The 23,982-nt window shown below is 32.9% G+C and overlaps 1 protein-coding gene across 1 annotated transcript; it reads left to right on the plus strand.

Annotated features, from left to right (window-relative positions):
- The first annotated feature begins 4,293 nt into the window (after nucleotides 1-4,293).
- Nucleotides 4,294-22,451, plus strand: LOC141503067 (protein SSXT). The gene is made up of 6 exons (XM_074208190.1): nucleotides 4,294-4,500; nucleotides 5,154-5,258; nucleotides 7,930-8,022; nucleotides 8,768-8,890; nucleotides 13,495-13,628; nucleotides 20,686-22,451. The coding sequence occupies exons 1-6, from the start codon at nucleotides 4,338-4,340 to the stop codon at nucleotides 20,710-20,712; spliced, it is 645 nt and encodes a 214-aa protein (XP_074064291.1). The 5' UTR covers nucleotides 4,294-4,337; the 3' UTR covers nucleotides 20,713-22,451.
- Nucleotides 22,452-23,982: the final 1,531 nt, after the last annotated feature.

The raw sequence follows: 23,982 nt of genomic DNA on the forward strand, positions 1-23,982 counted from the left end.
TTTTCTTGTTTTTGTTATTTAGTCAGTTATACTGATATTTTCCCTAGTTTTGAATTAACCCTGCATTCCCTGGTATAAATTTCACTTGTATGAGCTTTGGGATATAGTCCTGTAATGTCCTTGATAATATTTTTTAAAAAATTTTTTTGCTTTAGTATTTATTTAAGGATATTGGTCTTTGGTTTTTTCTTTTTTCTCTCTCTGATTTAGTTATCAAAACCATAGTTGTCAAAAAATGAATTTGGTTAAGACTTTTTCCTTTCTCTTTTTTTCAAATAGTTTTCATAGTATTGAAATTTATTGTTCCTTAAATGTTTGGTAGAATTCATTTGTAAGTCTGTCTTGCCTTGGTACGTTGCTTAGGAACCTCATTGTTGACTTGATCAATTTCTTTTTTTTTTCCAAGATAGGATTATTTAAATATTACATTTCCTCTTTTGTTATTTTGGGCAATTTATATTTTTATAAATATTCATCATTTCATTTAGATTTTCAGTTTTACTGGTATATAATAATTTGATATAATAATTCTTAATAATTATTTTAATTTCATCTTTATTGGTGATACATTTTGATTCTTGTAATTTGGTTTTCTTTTTTAAAAATCAATATATCTGTGTTTTTTTTATAAAAACAACTCCTAGTCTTATTTATTAATACAATGGTTTTCTTACTTTCCTTTATTAATCTGTCACTTTTCAGGATTTTTCAGGTTGGTGTTTATTTGGGATTTTTAATTTATTATTTTCATAGATCTTATAATTGGATGCCCAATTCATTGATCTCCTTCTCTCGTTATTATCATCAAAAGATAAAAATTTTCCCCTATGTACTACTTAGGTTGTATCTCACAAATTTTGGAATGTTATTGCTTTGTTTTTATTCTCTTAATGAAAATATTGTTTCTATACTTTGTTGTTTGACCCACATATTCTTTAGAATTAGATATTTTAGTTTATAATTAACTTTTTTATTTATTTTTTCTTTATTTTTTGTTTTTTTGCAAGTCAGTGGGGTTAAGTGACTTGCTCAAGGCCACACAGCTAAGTAGTTATTAAGATCCTGAGTCTGGATTTGAACTCAGGTTCTCTTGACTCCAGGGCTTTTGCTCTATCCACTGTGCCACCTACAATTAACAATTGGCAGTTGTTAATTGAAATTAACTAAATCTATGCTTCATGGCTCTTTGTTACAGTAATTTTAATTGCCTTTAATTGTTCTACTTTTCTGCATTTGGTTGTGAGTTTTTATTCTCTAAACAGATTAGTTTTTGTGAAGATGCCATGTATAGCTAAGAGAAAGATTAATTCCTTTCTATTCCCATTTAGTTTTATTCAGAGGTTTATCATTTCTAACTTTACTTTTTCTTATTTATTTTATGGTTAGACTTATCCAGTTCTGAAAGGAGTAAAGTTCATTTCTTTCACTAAATATAGTTTTACTTTCTTATTTCCTCCTGTAATTCATTTAATGTTTCCTTTGAGAATTTGGAAGCTATGCCATTTAGTGCATATATGATTAGTACTGATATTATTTTATTGTCTATTGTTCCTTCAAGCAAGATACAGTTTTCCCTGCTTATCCCTTTTATTTAATTATTTTTGTTTTTGTCTGAGAATGTTTGCTTGTCTTGTATTTTTCACTTCAGCTAAAGCAGAGTGCTTTTCTTTAAAAAAAACATTGTTGGATTCCATTCTGTTATTTGCTTCCATTTTCTGAGTGATTCATCCCATTCATACCCACACTTATGATTACCAGTTGTATGTTTTCTTCAGTACTTTTTTTCTTGTTTCTTCATCATTCTCTCTTCTCTTGTATCTGTTTTTTTTCCTTTGATCTTCCCCCCCTCTTCCTATAATTTTTTTCTTCTTCTACTTCCCTGCCCTATAGGGGGCAGTTAGGATAGAGCACCAGCCCTGGAGTCAGGAGGATCTGGGTTTAAATCCAACCTCAGACATGTGACATTTGACTGTGTGACCTTTAACTCTGATTGCCTTGCATCCAGGGCATCTTCAGTGGTCTTCATTCATTTCTGGCCACTGGACCCAGATGGCTCTGGAGGAGAAAGTGAGGCTGGTGACTTCACTCAAATCCAGTTCACATGCATGTCATGATATCACCAACCCTGATGTCATGATCCTTTAGGGTAGCTGGGTGCGCAGTGGGCAGAACACTGGCCTTGAATTCTATACTTGACACAAAATAACTGGGTGACCCTGGACACGCCATTTAACCCTGATTGCCTCGTATTCAGGACCAACTCCAGTTGTCTTGATAGACCCAGATGACTCCAGAGGAGAAGGTCAGGCTGGTGACTTAGCTAGCACAGCTCACCACACACACACACACACACACACACACACACACAAACACACACAAAATCTAATTTATATGTTTGTCATGGCATCGCCTCCCTGATTAAGAAAGAAGGATAAACATCATCAAGATAGATTTCTATTATGAATAAATTACCAACCTATGTATTTTTTCTTCTTTGAGTCAGTTGATGTAAGGTTCAAGTGTTGCTCTTCTGACCCCCCCCCCCCCCCATTTTTCCCTCTGTAAGAGCTCTTCCTTGTGCACTACCTTTACATGAGCTAATTTTACCTGCTCTTCTCCTTACCCTTTTCTCCTTGGACTTCTTTTTTTGGATCCTTTCATTCTTCCTCCCTCCCTCCCTCCCTCCCTCCCTTCCTTCCTTCCTTCCTTCCTTCCTTCCTTCCTTCCTTCCTACTTAGTCAACTTGGAAATATAATTAAGTACAGAAGGAATCAGTAGATAGGGACTGATTGAAAATTAGAGGGGCAGCTAGGTGGCTCAGTGGATAGAGCACAGCCCTGGAGTCAGGAAGACCTGAGTTCAAATTCAGCCTCAGACACTTAATTACTTAGCTTTGTGACCTTGGGCAAGTCACTTAGCCCCATTGCCTTGAATAAATAAAATTAAAAAAAAGAAAAGAAAATTAGAATGAGACACAGGCGATGATAGTGGAGAAGACGACAGGGACTGAGGAGTTGGCTTCAAGAGTTCAGTTAAAGAGGTTGGCATTGGCAAGAAGAAAGGACAATTTCAGCAGAGACCTGGAGTAAAGGAGAGGATATTGGGGGAGGGGGGAGAATAATGTCAGGAGAATCTGAGATGAAGAGAAGACAGAAAAGGGAGCTTGTAGCAAACTCAAGTTTTGAAGGATTCAGTATGAGTGGAGGTCCACAGTTGGAGGGAGTGGATAGATGCCTTGACAGTCTTGGAAAAGCTTCTGTGATCAATAGGCTGCAGTTTTAGGGAAAAGATTGGAAGAGGTTTTTTAATTTGTTTTTGCTGGAGTGGGGATTTAATTGAGATTATATTAAATTTGTAGTAGATTCACTTAGTATGGTTTTGTTACATGTGCCATTTTCTAGTTCCTCTAAGAAGTATGTGAGCCTTAATAATGGACCCAGGTTGTATGATAAATCATGTGGTCAGTGATAGTGATAGTGGAACAGGGGATTCAAAAGTAGATAGGAGAATGTGGTGTTGGAACTGGTTCAACAAGAGTGAATATTTGGAAACAGAGCAGAGGTCATAATGTTACCAAAAAGTAAGTGAAAGGGCACCTGTGAGGATGAAAAATAGAAGTGATGAGACATAGGGAGACATAGCATGATAAAATAATAGTAATGACAAAAATAATTTCAGAATTTTTAAACATGAAATTGGGAACACTTGTGGGTGATGGCAAGATCCAAAGTACAAGTTGATTGTCCTTGAATGTGACCATGATAGAGAATAATGTTTGCAAATGTTTCATCGAATGGAAAAAAAATCTTTTATTCTATAACATGAACTAAAATAAAAAATAGCAAAAAAGGAAACGATATAACTTGCCTTTTCTCATTCTTATTTGCTTCAAAACTTCGTAAAATTGACTTGTTTTTATGCTTTGTGTAAAATGAGGATGATGCTTGTCTTGACAGAATGATTGTGTGGATAAATTAAATAACATAATATAATGAAGATGTGTGAAACCATATGTTATTTGTGTGTATATACATACATACATACATATATATATTTGATTCTTTAAAAATCTAAGTAAATAAAGACCACTGAAAAGAGGGGCAGTTTTGAGTAGTCATCTTTTTAGGGTCATAGTTAAGTGAAGTTAAATTATGAATGCATAAAATTTTTACTTCAGATTTTGTAAGGTTTAAAGGATTGGAGCTTAAGGTTGTTTTGGGGAACAATTGTCAAATTTTGATATTTTAAGACAAAAATGGATACTTGTATTTCTATTTTGTAAGATTAAAACATTTTACACAATTGGTATATATCTATATATACATTTCTTAGGTCCAATGATGCACCAGCAACCTCCTTCACAACAGTATAATATGCCACAAGGAGGTGGTCAGCATTATCAAGGACAGCAGCCCCCAATGGGAATGATGGGTCAAGTTAACCAAGGAAATCATATGATGGGTCAAAGACAGATTCCTCCTTACAGGCCACCTCAGCAAGGTAATATAGAAGTTTTCTTGATTATTTTAAACTGTGCTAACTCTTAAGTCTTTAAATTGTTTTTATTTCTAATTAAATTTTTAACAAAAACGTAAGTCAAAGCTGGACTTTTATTTATGTCTGGCATTTTTTTCTTCCCTGAAATATAACAAAAGGCATTAAGTGAACTTTGAACTTTATGGTATAAATTTTCTTTGTTTATTTGTTCTTACTTAAAAAAAAAGTAACATTTAAAAGTTTTCATCACAAACACAATAATATGCAGTAAATAATTGCAAATATCTATTTTATTCTAAAATTCCTAAAACACCAGAAGAAAATAAAACAATTATGTGTTCCACCATTTTGTAATTGTTTCTGTTGTCTTTTACATTTTCCTTTTCTTGCCACAAGATTCTGTACTGATGATATTGTACATGTGTTCTTTGAAATTAACGTCAGTGTTTAAGGAACCAAGTAGAAAAGCTATAAAATGTGTTATATGTGTTTGTGTATATCTATAAAATAATACAGCAATTAAAATGTCTGAAATGCCAAAGAATGGGTTGGGGAATCTACATTTGAGAAATATATCTTAAGATCAGATTAGAAAGAAAGCCTTTGATAACAGAGAAAATAAATTATTTACATCTTGACTGGTTGTGGTTTTTCAGGCCCACCACAGCAGTACTCAGGCCAGGAAGACTATTATGGGGACCAATACAGTCATGGTGGACAAGGTCCTCCAGAAGGCATGAACCAGCAATATTACCCTGATGGTAATCTCTCGTAATGTTAACTTTCCCATTTTCTATAATTGCCCAATTTTAATGTAGACAGCTATTAAAAACCATTTTAATGGGGTAAAAAAGTTAGCAGTAACAGAGAGCTTTTTCAAATAAAAAAGTCAGAAATGTTTATAATAATCTAAGACACCAAGAATAATTTATTACAACTAACTTAAATTAGGTTTTCTGTCATATGTATTTCCACATTTGTGCCATTTAGCTTCATGTTTTATTACTAGAATCTCAACAGATACAAAAAAGGGATCCTTTGCTACATTTTCAGTTGTTAATTTCAGTCAAAGCAGTTTTGTTGTCCTATTTGTTGTATTCCATTGTATGTATACTTAGAGAATACAGTTTTTGAATAAGTTATTTGCAAATTGTATCATTTTAGTTAATTTTGCATACAATCAGGAAGCTGTGATGTATTTTAAGTTTTAAAGTTGCCACCTGGCAAATTCTGCAGTTTTAATGTACTGATTCATACAAATTTATGGCACAATTACTTTTGAATTTTGAAGAAGAAAGATGTGGATTAGAATTTTAACTTAAAATGAAGATAGATTGTGAGACAATTGTTAATACAGGTGTGCCCCGCTTTAAGAAAACCCAATTTGTATCACAATCCCTGTTTAAGATAAATAAATTCAGAAATAGATATTCATATCAAAAAAATTCTTCACTTCATGATAGATTTACTTGAGGGTTCCTTTAAGCTCCTTTTTGATATTTAAGTTGAATTATACTTAAGAGATTTAGGAGGAAAGAACCTTAAAACTAAATATTTGGGAGCTTCTAAGAATTCAAGATAAACTTGCTGAAATTGTAATGTAAGGAAATGGGAACATTTGTTTTAATGTATAAACATTTTTTGGGAACATAGCATATTACATAAAGCGAGGTACACCAGTAATTAATATTGGTCTAAGTATTTTGGCACTTAACTACATAGGTAAATTGAAGTGTAGAGTTGGAAAAGTTGTCCAATGAATTGTATATTATTTTATATTAGAAATTTAGTAAATAATTATTTTTAGTGATAATGATTAATTGATGATTGGATAATTCATGTCAGAAAAATCCCATTTTCCATTATGTTTTTAACTTCAATTAGCTAATTGACTCATCTTTTTATTTTCATGTGTGGCTATAAATACAGCCTTAAAATTTAATGGAGAAGTTTTATTATGTATATTATAGGTCTTAAAAGAAATATAAAGTCTGCTTTATGAAATTAGGTATGTGAGGATGACTACTTGATATAGTTAAGCCAAAGCAATAGTTTTAATAATATACATTTAAATTATTTTTAAATGAATAAAATGATTGAACTGAGCACTACAAATAGCTTTTTGCATAGACCTAGTTTATTTCAATAGTATATTAATAAAATCCAGTTCTCTCTTTTGCAGGGCAATGGGGTCAAGTGACTTGCCCAGGGTCACATAGCTAATTACTAAATGTGTGAGGTTGGATTTGAACTCAAGATCCACTGTGCCACCTAGCTGCCCCTCAGTTCTCTTTAATAATACTTTTTGAATTTGAAAATCTATATTTGACCTGTCTGCTTAGAAAAGATAAAAAGTTAATTGTATAAATGTCAAACATTAAATATTACCATAGATAACTTATTTTTGTGTCTTTCATTAGGATATATATTAGTTATATATGTTTGACATTTATTTAGACCACTTTTTTAAGTTCAGTAATTAAGTAGCATTGGACATGCTCTAATATTTCTGAATATTTACAAGCAATTGCATAGGTATTATTTTTAAGATAGTTTTTCAGAACTTGGGAACACACAGCCGAGCAGTAAATATAATACTCATAATTCTCTGCCTTTATTTTAGTCATTCTTTCTAAATTTTAGCACTTTAGCTTCCTTAGAGGTTGCTTTATCTGCATATTCCTTGGTTTAGTACAGTTGTGAAGTCAGGAATATTTTTTGGTACTAGCTTCCCATAATGTTTCAGGAGAAATAGGTTGTGTCTTAAGACAACATACAGGTAGGGTTTGCTTTGAGTTATTAAGGTAGAAGTTTCTGTAAAAATAAGAATAATTTTTTAAAGATCATATGTGAAAAATTCTTGGAAAAATAATTGAAAGAATTTAGAAAAGGAATATATTTTTAATTCCTAATGCTTTAAATGGGAAAATATAATGTAAAAATTTTGTCTCAGTTTCTTTCAGGGGAAAAAAAATCTTATGAAGCTCTGTTATATTTTGTATTGTCTTTAGCATATGCTGTGGAATTGGAGATCAGCAGAACAGGTGTTTGACAAAATATGATAATTGCTTCCTTTGTTCATTCTAATTTAATTCAGGTTATTTACATGTGAAAGGCCTAAATGCTTTCATTCTTTTTTTGTTGGAAGATAAAGTTTTTTTTTCTCCCAATGAGGATTATCAGAGGGTTAAGACTGTCCCTTTCTGTGATGTTTCTAAAAGTACTGTTTTTTATTTAAAAAAAAAGTCTGCACGTTGACTCAATATGAAATTAAGTCATATTGGTTAATATTTGGCTAATGCAATTGAAAATTTTTTTTTTATGTTCCAGTTAAAATTTTTTTTTCATTTTATCTGAAAGTTTAAATATTTTTAGGGTTTTTCACTCATTGGCCATTAACGTTTCTTCCTGTCTCTTGTCGAATTGATGTAGGTCATAATGATTACGGTTATCAGCAACCGTCGTATCCTGAACAAGGCTACGATAGGCCTTATGAGGATTCCTCACAACATTACTACGAAGGAGGTATCTATATACCTTCACACACACATATACGCACATATATCTCCTCCCCCACAGGAATGAAATTTCTTGCACAAGGCAAACTTTATCCAAAGAAAGACTTTTGTAGACTACTAGTTGTTGGCTATCTTGAAAATTATGGAGACCCCACAGCAATCAAAATAATTTTCTTGCAAGCACCTAAAATGTATAACCATAATTTGCCATTTTCTAACAACAGTAAAATGACTAAAAGATCTTTAGAATTTTTTTCTCAGTGGAAAATTTCTATTTAAACACAAATCCATCAGTTCGGTTGTTTTTTTCCCCCCTGTGTGTCTTTACATATATACATACATATATATATATATATATATTTTCATATATAAATATAGTGCCTTTAGGAAACAGCTTGCTGATCTTGTGTAGCTAGTGTGTGCTCTTGTAGCTGTCTTTAATTTTGTCTTTTTTATTTTATTTAGCATAGTCATGATCTTATGACTGTGATGTTCCAGTAAATGTAATGCTCGTATGGCAGAGACGCTGAAAATGCTGCAGTTCAACCTTGCAAAATTGGCTTTAACTGCAGTTTGTTTGGCCGAATCCTTCTGTTTGGTTTGAGTTTTCTTTGTTTTGTTAACTTTTAAAAATCGAGATTGCATTTCATTTTTGTTCTTGTGTTGTTGGCTGTGCATCTTAGAAGGAAAAATAAATTAATTAAGCAAACCTCTCAATGGTTCTTTTTTTCCCTCTTCCAATCATCCTGCAGGGAATTCACAGTATGGTCAGCAGCAAGATGCATATCAAGGGCCACCTCCACAACAGGGTTATCCACCACAACAACAGCAGTATCCAGGTCAGCAGCCTTACCCAGGACAGCAACAGGGTTATGGTATGTACCTAGTCTGTTGTGGAAATTGGTGTGGGGGGGCTATTTCCCACTTAATAGTGTGAAATGAAGATAGTTTGTTGTTTATTTTTTGCTATGGATCATCCTTTGATGAAAATAATATTTACTTGAGTATGCTATTAAATATTTCTCTGAGATAGACAGTAGAGCATTTAACAAGATTGAGGTTTTAAAATTTACGTTTATTAAGATTAGCAAGTTAGTCCCTGTCCTCAATAGTCTTACATATTTTTAAAAAATTTTACAATAAAGTGTTCAGATGAAAATCAAAAAAAATTTTATGGAACACTTTAAATTTTAAAAAATAGCTATATTTTGCTTTGTATCACTTGAATTTCCTCCTTTATTTTTCCCTTCCATTTTCCCAGAGAGACATCTCATAAGATAAATAATATATTTTCTAAAAAGACAAACTAAGAAAATATAATCAGCTAAACTGAGCCGTACATATCCATAACATTGAAAATATCCATAATATTCTATACTCATAGATCTCTTAATGGAGGAAGTCTACTCATAGATGGTGGTTGGAAATGGATATGGATTTCATTGTTGGTGGCACCATAGCATGGGGGTGGTTGGAAACTGATAAAAAGACCTAGTTCTAGGCAAGATAAATGTCCTAGAGGTTTAAGTCCTGTGATCTGGCAGCAAGATGATGACTCGGAAAGAAAGAGATGTAACCTGTAAGAGGTGATGTAATTACTGAAAGGAAGGAATAGGAATTCTCCACATACCAGAAAGGCCAGAGTAATTCTAATTCCTTTGCTGAGAATATCAGTGTTGTTGTTTAAGGGAAAAGCGTCTTCAAATTTTCCATTACTTTGCATTTCCAGTTTTTGGCATTACCACTTACTCTCTTTTCCAGTCTGAGGAAGAGGCAGGGCTGATGAATCTCTACTTTTTTTGTCCCTTATCACATCCATAACAAATTGCGTTGTGACTTTACTCTAACAATTATTTCCTTACTTCCCAAGTCTTAAAAAAATATCTTTTCTTGACCTTTTTCAGTCAATTTCCCATTAATGTCTTCCCTTTTAGTGTTAAACTTCTGCTCAGAGGTGCTATTTGATTACTTAATTGCCACATAATCTTTACTTAGCCTCTTGAAATATTGCTGCTTTCTCCCTATTCTTGTGATCTTCTTATCACCTCCAGTGGCTAAGCCAGTAGAGGACAATGACTTCCTTCTGGGTTCACCCCCCCCCTTTTTTTCCTCTAAGCTACCCTTTCCTTTGATTCATTTCATCATATATATTAATAAAGCACCTATTGTGCTGTGAGGTTGCACAAATAAAAAAGACCCTGTATCTCTTGTCTCCTAGCATTCTCTCTGACTCTGCTTCTTCTTAATTTGGGCTTGCCCTTTTCTCTGGTGTTCCCTAAGTCAGGAATGTTTTCTCGTTTCTCGGAGGATTTCATACTGACCTCTTCAGCTTTTAAGCTCCAACCAAACTAACTTTGTACAGGAAAGGTTTTCTTAATTCTAGCACCTTCCCTCTATTATGTATTTCCTGTTTATCTTGTTATATAGCTTGTTTTTCTCATATGTGTGTGTGTGTGTGTGTTTGCATGTCTTCCCCATTACATTGTGAGCTCTTTTTAAAAAAATTTTTATTTATTTAAGACAATGGGATTAAGTGCCAAGGTCACGCAGCTAGGAAATTAAGTGTCTGAGGCTGGATTTGAACTCAGGTCCTCTTGATCCTAGGGTCATACTCTTTCTACTGTGTTACCTATCTGCCCTGATTGTGAGCTCCTTATGGTCAGGTACTGTCTTTTGCTTCTTTTTGTATGCCCAGCTCTTAGCACAGTGCTTGGAACTCTTACCAAGGTTCCCCTCTATGATATCTGGGAAGTTGTTTATCTTGTCTCTAGTTCAACATTTTTTGAGATAGGTAGCTGAGTTCCAGCAAGCTCTAGGTGTTAGAAAATGTTTACTTGTATTTTTCCAGTTTTTCCTTTTGAAATGTATACTTATTGATACCCTCTTTTTCTTGTAAAGAGACTGTTTACTATTTTTTTTTGTCTGTTTTCTTAACACTGACTTGGTGCTTTGCCTCCACATATCATAATCATCTTTATTTTAAATTAAAGAAATCTTCAGGTTTTTTTTTTCAGGATCTTATGTTTTCATTAATATAGGGAACATTTGATGAGGAAGCTACCTCTCCCAGTGTTGTAGAACTGCAACTTAAAGTTGTAAAGTTGTTAGCGACAATTTGAAAATATTCTTTCCCCATTTCCTGATAAAACCTTAATGATTTTTCATGTTGCATCATATTTTGCCCATATAGGGCTTACTTTAGTACTTCCTTCAAAGGATAGCAGGTCCTTTTAGCTCATTAGTTCCTCCACTTGAGTAGCTCTGAAGAAACTTAATATTTCATTCCTATTTAGTTTTTGTTCTCTAGATTCAATAATCAAATTTATACATGACTTTTAGTTTTGCAAAGAGCATTTTATATGTTGCCTCCTTTGATTTTAAAAACAATCCTGTGTGGTAGGTGCTCATATTTTTCCATTTTATAGTTGGCAAAATTGAGACAGAGATAGGTTATTCTCACACATATACATTAATTTATACCTATATCAAAATTTTTAGCTTCACTGTGCTGGCAAATGAAAATAATGCAATACTATGTTAAATTCCATTAATTGAAAGCCTTGTATCATTTTAAGACAAAGATGTGGATTTATAATAAAAATAATTAATCATCATAAGGAGTGATGAGGTAAAATAGAATTAAACATTTTTTTTTCTATTAAGGAGCTAAATGCTACCATGTAAACACCAGGAAAACCTGAGGGAGAGTTCCTATTTTTGTCTTTCTCCCCCTCAGACCTTAACAGCCAAGCATTCATTTAATGGGAAAAAAAAGTAGTTTTTAATGATTAGACTGATGAAATTTATTTAAGGTTAGGATTATTTGAGAAAATTATTTTCTTCCCATTTTAATCCTAAGATGCTGATTTATTGTTGCCTGCTGATATTTCCCTCTGAGATCTGTTTTCTAAGGCAGGTTTTGAATGGCTAGCTTTCTTATGTTAGTCTGTTGTAGAAAACACTCAAGTGTCAAAGCTTTTCAGCTTAAGCTTTATAAAGAAGTCTTTGTGGTCAGTGGCAGTTTTTGTAGAGCTAACATTTTTGTTTGAAAAACTAGATTTAGACTTGGGAAGAAAAAATACATTAATCCTTTACAGTCTCTTTCATGCCAAATCATTGTTTTTCAAATAAGGCATTTAAAATACTGATACCCAACAGTTCTCTGAAGGCTCATCTGGCTCTAATATATTCAGTTTACTGTACTTTGAGACCTTTCATTTTTTTTTCTTAAGATGTTAAATTGAAAATGTTTTACAGAGTATGAAGTGATCATTTTACTCTTTTGGTTAATAGAGTTTGCAGTTAGAGCTCCAAAATCATATTACTAAGTTTTTGTATTTTATATGTTCAGAGATACTTTCAACTTTGTAAATCAGTAATGGTATGTTTCCTCTTCTGTCTTCTCTCCTTCTTGCTTATTATTCATTATGGTTCTTAATTACTTTATAACCATCATGCTATTCTGCTATTTATTAAGGCAGTTATAAAGTTTAGGATGCTAATTATACTGAAGCAGAAAATTTTAGGTCATTGAAATTGTATGAGTAATAATATTTTGTAATTAAACTGTTTTCTGTTATACAGTGGGGGGCATATCTTGGAAAACAAACAAATTGGAAACCTAACAATTTTTAAAATTGTATATGTTTGCTAATAGAATTTAGCTTTTGAAATTTCATTGAATTATATTAGTTGGCAAAGTATTCTTTCAGAGATTAATATCAAAAGAAAGTTTTATGGTGATCCTATGTGTAAGTTATTTGATCTCTGTTTATCTCAGTTTCCTCATATGAAATAGGGATAATAATAGTGCCTTCCTTTCAGGGTTTTTGTGAGGATCTAATGTGATAGTCATCATACAGTGTTTAAATGCAAGATTTGGCGCATAGAGTGCTTTATATAAATGTTAGATGCTGTCATTGCCATCATCATCATCATCGATTCAAAATTGGTAAATTTCATTTAAAAATGCAAATATAACCCTCTTTATCTGTCATAACTTAAGTTATACAACATGCCAGAGAGCTATAACTAGTTTAGAAACATAGGCATGTCCTGTACAGGGACTGTTCCAAATGAGTCAGATATCAATTCATTGCTGTATTTGTGCTCTTATACGTCATCTTTTCAGAGGGCGGCTAGGTGGCGCAGTGGATAGAGCACCAGCTTTGGAGTCAGGAGTACCTGGGTTCAAATCCGACCTCAGACACTTAATAATTACCTAGCCGTGTGGCCTTGAGCAAGCCACTTAACCCCATTTGCCTTGCAAAAACCCCTTCATGAGGAGAAGAGCAGCTTGGTAACTTGTCCAAGATGAGCAGCAACCAGGATTCTGACCTGAACTTTTGACCCCAAATCAATGTTCTTTCCACTGTGTAGTGCCACCTCAAATGAACCTTATTTCTCAAGGACTTTTGTTATTAAGATATATTTTATGTTTTGGGACATGTATCCTTATTTTTGATTAATAATTTTACAGGTCCATCACAGAGTGGTCCAGGGCCTCAATATCCCAACTATCCACAGGGACAAGGTCAGCAATATGGTGGTTACAGACCTACACAGCCTGGACCACCACAGCCACCCCAACAGAGGCCTTATGGATATGACCAGGTAAAATTACTATGATTATATTTCAGTTCTTTTATTTTGTTTCCCTTTTTGTTAATACTGCCTTTTAGTTTTGAGGGTTCTATTTTCCTTTTGGTGTTTTTAATAAGAAAAATCTGATACGCAAAAGCCTCACAGTAACATATCTATTCTCTTTAGTCACCATCTCCTGTTCTTCCATTATCCATTGCTTTAATTTCCAGTGCTTTTACTGTAATTTAGTAAATTGCACCAAAGTCTCTAAAAATCTTCCTAACTAGTCTCATGAACTTTTCCAGTGGCTCCTTCTTTAAGTACATCTAGTATATGCCATAAAATTTATCTATCTAAAACACTATTTTCTTTACCTTACTTTTCCTTTTGAGTAATATGCAATGATTTTCCATTTGCCTATAACCAGAGTTTCCTACCTTTTTTTTTTTTTTAAGAAATGTCATTCTGGGAGGGGAACTATTGAAAAGACACAATAATTATTTATAAATTGTCACTCTGCTGACATATTCTGTTTCCCTTCTCCAAACTGATTTTAGTAGGGAAAGGGAGAGTGGCCAACAATTTCCCACATGCACCATCTGCCTATTGGAAATGCTTATATGTCATGGGAATGGGGGCCATGTTGGTAGCTACTAATTCTCAGTTTACCTGGTTGATATTAATGATCACTGTCAACTAGTTGGAAAGCTCCGGCCTACGGGATTATGGTCCAAATTGCTCAGGGTGATGTGCAAACCCTCCATCATCATCTGACTTTATTTTAGCTCTTAATTCTGTTGTCCATCTCTTCCTCTAATTGTTTATTACAAGTCCTAGGCAATAATAGCAACAGTAATAGTAAACATTATATAACTCTTTAAAAAGCTCTTTTTATATAGTATCTCATTATGTGCACTGAAATTCAGTTCTTTCTAGTATCTACTACTCTTTTGAACTTTTCATGCTCAGTTCTTATCCTTTGCTCTTTCTATATAGAATGAATGCTACCTTACTTTCTCTCATTTTGTCTGAAATACTTATTTTTTGAACTTTGTTCAAGTTCTACCTCTTCTATGTTGCCTTTCCAAATAATTGCAAATTATATTAGTCTCATCCTTTTTTTGAATTTGAATAAACTGTATACTTTCTTAGATGATTAAGTGTTTTATATGTATAAATCTCTTTTCAATAAGATAGTATACTCTTCAGGGATGATCATTTATAAATTTCATCCATAGTACTCAACATAATTTAAACTACATAAGTGCTACATAGTTTATTTTTAAATTTACTAATTTTAATAGACTTATATTAGTATTTAATTAGTATATCCTATATAAAATTATACATTGTTTGCAAGATTCAATTACTGACATGTTTCATTCCTTCTCCCACCTGTGAACATTAATAAACATAAGGGGAGTATGAATAATTGAAATAGGCATAGAAGATAGCATTTTATCTGGTAGTTAGCTTTTCCCCAAAATCTACCAAAGTTTTCTAATTAGACAACTCTATGATTAGTTTGAATTTTATCTTTCTATTGCCTTTCTTAGATCTTGTGGGTGGTCCTGGTAAGAAGCAAAATGAACTCAAGTTAGTTGGGAGGAAAAGAAGCAGAAAGCTAGATAATCTACAGATTGAATAATGAGCTTCTCTATTCAATAGAAAGAGCTTTGACTTTGAAATCAGAGGATCTGAGTTCAAATCATAGCTCTGCTACTTTCTACCTGTGTGATTTTTTTTTTAATAAGTCATCATCTTTTGCCTTAGTTTACTCATCTATAAATGAGGACTTGATTTCTGTTGGCTTTTGTAGCTCAAAATTCAATCTTTCATTAAAGCTATTGCTCTTGAATGAATATTATCTAGTAGTTGGATCTGATGAGTATTCTTTCCTTAGGAACAGATTGCTACCACCTATACATTTTATCTTGTGAACTCTTTTCCTTATTCTCCTGGAAGGCCACCAAGCATTGTGGCAGTTTTTCTTCAGTCTCCAGTCACATAGTATGGGGCACATTCCTATCAAAGATCCTCTATAACCAGTTCATCTACTTCACTAGTCCTTTATTTCACTGTTACCATTTACATTACTTCTTAACTGTCAGTCTTTGTAAGTAGCATAATGCCTCAGACTATGCAAATTGAATCTCTTTTATTATCAATACTGTTCCTTCCTACACTGGACTCTACATGTAAGTAATAGTAATTGGTTCTGGGAAAAAGTGACCTGTACTGAGCCAGTGTTGCAGAAGTAGAAGATTGGTGTCCAAGAAGGGAATTCAGAGTTTTAAAATTTTACATTGGTCTTTACAGAGACCTGAGACTATTAGAGGACTAGTGGGATTTAAATGAATGGTACTAGCATAGGGGATTGAACTACAGTCACCAGAGGGAGATCTTCCTCTAAGGTGTTGTGATTTTAAGTCAAGACAGAATGGAAGTACATTGAGTTGTTTGACTGAAGGGGAAAAATAATTCGTCTCATCTTAGAGAGAGAAAAATCTTCCTAAGGAACCTTTAACCTTTTTTTTAGCTTTTTTTTTTTTTTTTTTTGGTTTAGATGCATTTATCTAGTAATGATAATTCTTAGATGAGTTTCATTTAGCCTTTTTTAATGCCTTCTGTGTAAAAGGTGCTGAGCTGAACATTAAAAGAACTAAATATGTGCCCCTGCCTTCAGGGAGCTTACATGAGGCGATACAGTGGTTCTGTAGATAAATCCGAGGAGGTTTAAACTAATAACTGAGGTTGGTTAGGAATGATTTGCAAGGAGATTTGGCACCTTCACATAGTCACTATCTCCACCCCTCAAAATAAATCTTACTCAGAATTGGAGAAGCTAATAAGAAGAAAGTTATGAGCCCTGGTATACTTTTATAGAAAGGAGAAGTTATGTGATTAGAATTGGAGTCTGGGATTTCCAGTGCCAAAATTCTTTTGCCTTTTCTCCACACTCAATCAGTCAATAAACATTTATTAAGCACCTGCTTGTATACCAGGCATTTTGCCAAGTGCTTTGAGAGATAACCAGTGTTCTTTTGTACTTGGCAGATACTGGGCTAAAAGTTTAAATATCCCTGAACTATTTTGGGATTTGGTGTAGGTGGCAGGAGGAGGATTAAGTAGAGGTAAATTTTTTTCTAGTGTGGTCAAATAATCAGAATATAAGCTTCTGGACAACAGGAACATTTTTGTATTTTTCATTACTAATATTTAGCATAGTGGATCCTTATAAGATACATATTTATTTGAATTGAACTTTATACCTCTTTGTGCTTGTCTTCTGTTGTTAAAACAGTTTGAAATGTTTTTATGTCTTAGTGTAATATTTTTAACTTGAGTGAAAAATAAAGATTCTAAGTAAGTAAACACCTAAACTCTCCTGCTCTCTTGGAATTGGCTAAGGCAATTGAGAGTAAAGATTAGCTAAAGCAAACATATTATAGCTATAGAAATAGTGATAAATAATAGTAAATACCTGACAGTTATCATATACTTAAGTTTATACTTTAAGTTACAACATGCCTGTGATAAAAAAGTACTTATACCACCATGACATATCTCACATGGAGGTGAAAAAAGTTGGAGCTGGAATGATCAAGCTATCTGCTTCTGTCTACTTCACCCCATTCTCAAGTGTTTCAAGGATGTCATCAGGACAGCTTTTGGTTCTAATCACATAATTCTAATCACATAGCTTCTTCTTTCTATAAAGTGTACCAGTTAATGTTCATTCAGATTCCTTTAAGAATGAATGTCTATTTGTAAGGACATTGATGTTTTCAGATTAATAACATTCGGTTTCTTAAAATACAAATGTTTTTCAGTTCTAGAATACATTTTTAAATAACCCTTCAATGATTATATATCTAGCCATAGGAAGGGGAATCTGATGGGTTTCAATAACAAAGGAAAAAAATTTCTTAGACTTTTTAATACAGACAAAGGATCTCAGATGCAATTTCCATTTTTTAAGAAGGGGAACCTGAGACTTAGAGAACTTAAATGATTTACTCACAATGCTGAATTGGAACCCAAGTTCTCCTGATTCCAGAACCAGCTATTTCCATTTTATCATATTATCTCCTTTATTTATTTAATAACTATTGGTATAGCAAGCACTTTAATAGGAATCAAGGATATGAAGATACCTACATAAAGAAATAGAGGGAGAAAGAAGAAAAAAATAGAAGAGAGGGAGACATATACAAAGAACTGTATTCTTGGAAAGAAGTGATAAGTACTGAGGGGAGAAGTCAAGATTTGCCTGAAAATAATTTAAGGACAGATTTAATTTGCATCTTGGGGAGTAATGTAAATCAGAAAGTGATATTTGAATTGTGTCTGAAAAAAAGGGAAATTACTTCTCATCATAGATAAAGAATGAAGAGGGAGGACAGACTCCATTATACTTAAGGGGGGAAATTTTGATTATAGACATGGAAGCAAGGGGAAAAAAAAGGTCTAAACTCAAGATAAAGAAATAGGAATGTTGATAAGATAAATGGAAATAGAGAAATCTGAAAATAAGGCTTAGACCATATTTTGAAGGGCTTTGAATCCAAAATCATAATGTTAATAATATATATCTAGATCTTGTTATAGATACAGCAGCTAGGAAGGTGCTATGGTGGACCTGGAGTCAGGAAGAGCTGAGGTCAAATCTGTCCTTAGCTGTGTGATCCATTCACTCAACTCTGTTTGCCTACTTTCCTCATTTGTAAAATGAATAGAGAAGGAAAAGGCAAATCACTCTAATTATCTTTGTCAAGAAAATCCTAAATGGGATCACGAAGAATTGGACATGACTTGAAATGACTTAATCTGTGTGTCAGAAGCAAAGAAACAGGGAACCACTAAACTACATATAAGGATCCCTCTGGACCACGTATTGCCTTAGAAAAACACATTTCTGTAATTCTTGTTTTATTAATACATAAAAATTGGATAGGAAGTACTGTTTTAGTCTGGATAAGGCTGCCTTCAGGAGTGTTGTGGGCCTTATGTATTCTGTGTTTGGAAATCTCTTCTCAATGTTTTTTTTAATAGAGGAGTAATACCACTAAGAATAGTGGATTCAAATGATTATTCAAGTAATAATAGGTAAAAAGAAAGTAGGAGAAAAAAGAAAATTCAAAAGTTGAACAAAGATTTGAAACTTGAGTGCCTTGAACATGTTGATTGCCAGTGTTCACTGGTCTGTCGAAGATCCAGTCCTTCCCTCTCTTTTTCCTTCTTCTACTTGCAGTCAATCTATAAATCCATAAACATTTATTAAGCATCTGCTATGTGCCAGGCCCTAGGCTAAGTACTTTACCTTCATCATAGGAATTTTCTTTCCTTTCCTGTTCAACCCCCTGCCCCTGTTAGCACAGCTACCATCTGTTGCCCTCCTGTCCTCTTTTGCTTCCCTGTCCTTGCTCCTCACTTCTTTGATGAGGGGAGAGAAGAGTCTACCCCCCAGTAGCTATGGCTATGCAAGAATCCCAACATCCTCTTCTTGGATCGCACTTCCTTGTACCTTTGTGACTTTTATTCTTTGTTGCATATACCTTCAAAACAGGGTGGCCAGTCTGTGCATCTGCCAGTGGGCCATGCAGACCTATTTCCTTTCATGTTCCTCCTCATGTTGTTCATTCAGCTTTTTCTTGAGGTCAGTGTTGCTCTTAGTTTTTTCTACGGTTTTCCTGGTAACCTACCCTTACTTAGAATATTTGTTGTAGGCAAGAATCTGCACTGCTTTGCACTAGTTGTTTTTTCTTTTAGTTCCCCTATTGTCGTTTATTCCTTAACTTCTATGACCTAAAACTTACACACTTTCTGGGATAACTCCCCATGCTGCTTAATAAGATCCTTTTATCATCTGACTCATTATCTTCCTGATGACCCTGATAGGAATCAGCTTGCAGGATAATCTTTTTAAAAAATTATTATTCAGAATTACTTTTTTACTGATTTCTTTAAAAATTTTTCTTAGTCAACTTAACCTGTGGAATTATGTTTTTCAAAAGGTTCATGTTTCTTGCAGTTGTAAAATTCTATTTTTATTAGGGTATACAAAGTACCACCTGCATTGTGAATTAAATATAAACTATATAAGTATAAATTAAATATAAAGTATAAACTATTGTGAATTAAATATAAACCAGACCAGTAGTCTGGTTAACTAAACTGTAATTTATAATGTTTCTGGGGGAAAATTATTCCAATTTCTCTGCATCCAAATTTAAGAAAATGCTTTTGAAATACTTGTATTTTTTAAAATTGTCTTCCCTTTTTGGGAGGAATTCTATCATTTTCTTGTTTCCTAATTTGTACTCCTTATTAGGGAAAGTGTTAAGAAAGTTTAAAATGCTTGCATTGAAAGAACGTCAAGTCTTTGGTTAATTTTAAAAAGATTTTCATTGTTTTTTAGATATTTTCCTTTTAAAAAATTCTGAACTTGGTGTACTGTATGACTCATGCAAATACTAGTATGATTGTAGATAAGCTTATCACCTATTCATTTCTAATGATTTAGTAAAGAAAATAATCTTTGGTATTTAGTTTTTGAATATGTAAGAAATTTTTATCTAAGCAAAAAACAGATGTAGAACTTAAATTTTCATAAATGTGTTCAATGTAAAATTATGTTTACTTACTGCAAAATGGTTTCTATTTATTTTTTAAAGCCAATAGGGCAGAAAGATTGTCATTACTATATTTTCTTTATCCTTCTAGAAATTGGAAATCTTTTAGGATTATTGTGATGCGTACTGTTCTTAAATATTAGGACACACTAAAATATATTCTGCACATCACAGTGTAGATCAAAAATATAGCTTCACAATTACTATTTGGCTTAGTTGGCAATTTCTTGCATATTCACAGTTATCAAAATAATTTGCAATGAAATGAATTTTCAAAAGAAATTCTAATGTGATTCTGCTCCTTTGAAGTATTAAAAACATTTTGAATTCTTTAAGGTAAAATTATTAATTTTCAATAGGATAAATCTTTTTAAAACATATTGTTATTTTTCATTTTTGTTCCAACTGAGGAAATGGTCAAACCTGTTATCTATTTTTCTTTTTTTTTTTAGGGTCAGTATGGAAATTACCAGCAATGAAAACAGTACTTACATTCCAGTAGCCAGTATCTGTTAGCAGCCATATTGTCACCTCAGCACTGTGGACACCTCCCTGTGAAGAAAATATTTCATTCTGTCTAGATTTTGGAGAAATCTTGTGGATAAATGACTGTTTTTCATTGAGCAGTCTTTATGGGCTAGTTGTAAAAAGGCTATAGTATCCCCCCAAAATCCCTCTAATTTCACATCTCTACTCTAGATGGCAACATTGGACAGAAAATACAACATAGCCAATTTGCAGTGATTTTAGAACTGTGTTTCAAATGGCCTGTTACAGACTGAAAGGTGTGAACAGCTTTGTATGTTTATGAAGGTTAAGGGAATTTAATACTTTTCCACAGATTCTTTTCTAAGGGGAAGAGGGAAATGCACACTTTTTACAGCAGCAATATTTTGTATATTATGTTTATTTCATATGCAAGGCAGTATACTATGCTATGGGCAGGATCAGAAACCCTCTGTTAATGTGGATCCGAGCATGTTAAATGCTTGATTGGGTTGGTCTCAAAATGGTGTAACATAAAGATAAAGGTGAGGGAGAAGACAAAGCACGCCATATGTCCACTGTTTAGATCTTGTGTAGGAAATTTAAATCCCTGGTATCTGTAAGATAATCAAGGGGGAAGTGTGATGTTGTTTTGAGTAAAAATAATTTTTTTAAAAAATCCACCTTGTTTTGTGAAGAGAAATCTTTTTGTAAAGATCATTTATAAAACAGTTTAAAATGTGAGGCAATAACAGAACTACTTTGGGTTAGATATGAGAAATATTTGGTAATAGTTTCATGAAAATGAGATTTTAATCCCTTCCTAAGAGCAATAACAAAACAAACAAATAGACCAAAAGTATTAATTTTACCTGCTTTGAAGTAAGCAGGGTGATACAATAAATGATGTCAAGAAAAGTTTGATTTAGTAAATTTTTTTTAACCATTAGATGGATAATTGGTTTATAATTTAGCATAGGAGACTTTACCCTTATCCAACTTTCTTAATTGGGACATTTTATATTTGTCCCATTTTCATATTGGTTAATATGAAACCAAGAAATGTTTAGGAAAACATTTAATGGTAATACATGTATAATACACATACACACACACACACACACACACACACACACACACACACACACACACACACACCCCAGATTCTGTTTTGAAATGCATTAAAGCCTACAAGAGTTGCACGTGAGATAGCAGCACCTTGTTCAATAGTGTGATATCTAATAATTATTTAGGAGCTCCCTATCTCTAATAATTTCAACTAAATTCAGGAATAATATTGAATTCTGTAAGAATCCATGCATATGAGTTTTCAGCAATAATTGTGCATTTATAATTTGAAACACAATTAACTTAAAAGTAAAACATCAGTTTGATCAGTTGCCTATGCCTTGGAAGGGAATATTCTTGATTACTGAATTTGTCTTTTCTACTTCTAACTAAAAGCTAAGTATATGTAATACCATAGCATTTGAATGAGACAGAATATATTCAAATGGAAGAATTTAAATTCATTTATTTTTAAAGGAAATTTTTTTTCTTTTAAGTTGGTCAGTAGAAAATGCACATCAAGGTTTGAACAGATAAAGCATGAACAACATTATTGTAATTGAAGTGCTTGTAGGTTCTGTGCCAATTTTCCACCACTTTGTACTTCATTGCTATTTAAAACTGTATCAACTCTAACGAAAGAATAAATTATTTGTGATTTTAATTTTCTCATTTGTTTCTTTAAATTAGATCTCTCTCATTCTATTGTCTCGCCTAGAGACTTTGCTGTGGGTTTTTTATGTATGTTGGTCCAGTAAAAGCAAAACTGTATTTGTATTCTAGGACTTTATCAAAATTCTCTTGCCATGCCCAAGTTAATTAGAATTAACTGTTCAGTAATCAGCATGTTGTGTAGGCTGTTTGTTACAAAATTCTTTCTCTGAAAATGAAGTCCATGAGGCTATAATCAAGATGACTGAATTAGATAAATGAGTCGAGGAGACAAAAATGTGCTGAACCCAACCTGGTGTAGATATGTTATCTCATTTGAAATAAGCTCAACTGACATTAAGAAATAATTTGTCTTGCCAACCCATCTTCTGTTGTCTTATTCTCCTTTTAATGGAAACTAAAATTGCAATTTTAATAAGCAGAATTTCCTTTAGGACTTCCTTCCTGGAGACTAGTGCATTTGCAAGGTTTAATTGTTTTATAACGGTCCTATTTCGTAAAAGTTTTTAATTGGTGGTGACAAAAATTACCTTATTCCTTTGATACCTTGTTAGAAGAATAACTTAAGCTGTAGCTTCCCACCAAATTTGGTACTTCTATCTAGATGATACATTTTGAAAATGATGTTTTTGTTTTATTTTTTAAAGTTAGTAAATAGGCAAAAATTTATATCATGAAAATATAAAAGCAAAATAAACAGTATAGACAAAACATGTTACTAAAAATAAAAAGCATATAAATCAAGTTTGAAAATTAAGTAATACTAAATTCTTTGAGAATTAAATTGTTGCTTATTTTATCATAGATTTATGAAAGCAGATTGAAACTACTGAATCTTTTGGCAATCAAACTGCTATTGCCCATGTAGATCTGCTAGATAAGGAAATGAGTAACTTTCTGTAAATAAGCTTGCACAGTAGAGTGATATAATGGAAAACAGTATGCTGGAAATCAGGAGACCTATCACACCTATTTCTTTTACTGAGGAAAATTATGTTCAGATTTCCTCATCTGTAAATGAGAGGGTGGGACTTAATTCTTTGGTTACAGAATGTGAGTCTTTTTCTTCTCTTTCTGCTATTGCTAGGATTTCCAATGCAATCTTGAATAATAGGGACAATGGGCATAAAAATCAGTATAAATTATTTGTTTTGTAGTATTACTTGAAATACATTTAATTTATGCTGCTCTAAAAATCTACTTGGGTTCATTTTTTTTTTAATAGATTTTTCAAGGCAATGGGGTTAAGTGGCTTGCCCAAGGCCACACACTAGGTAATTATTAAGTGTCTGAGGTCAGATTTGAACCCAGGTACTCCTGACTCCAAGGCCAGTGCTCTTGTCCACTGCGCCACCCTAGCCGCCCCGGGTTCATTTTTAATATTAGTAGTTGAAATTATTGAGTAGGAAAGTTGTGACTACTAAAATTGATGGTGACCTTTTCCTTAAGATTAACAATGCTTCCAAAATTTGAAAAGTTTCTTTCCACCTCAAATTGAAAATGGTTGAAATTTTTCTATAGAA

Source organism: Macrotis lagotis, chromosome X (assembly GCF_037893015.1).
Source record: "Macrotis lagotis isolate mMagLag1 chromosome X, bilby.v1.9.chrom.fasta, whole genome shotgun sequence".
NCBI lineage: Eukaryota > Metazoa > Chordata > Mammalia > Peramelemorphia > Peramelidae > Macrotis > Macrotis lagotis.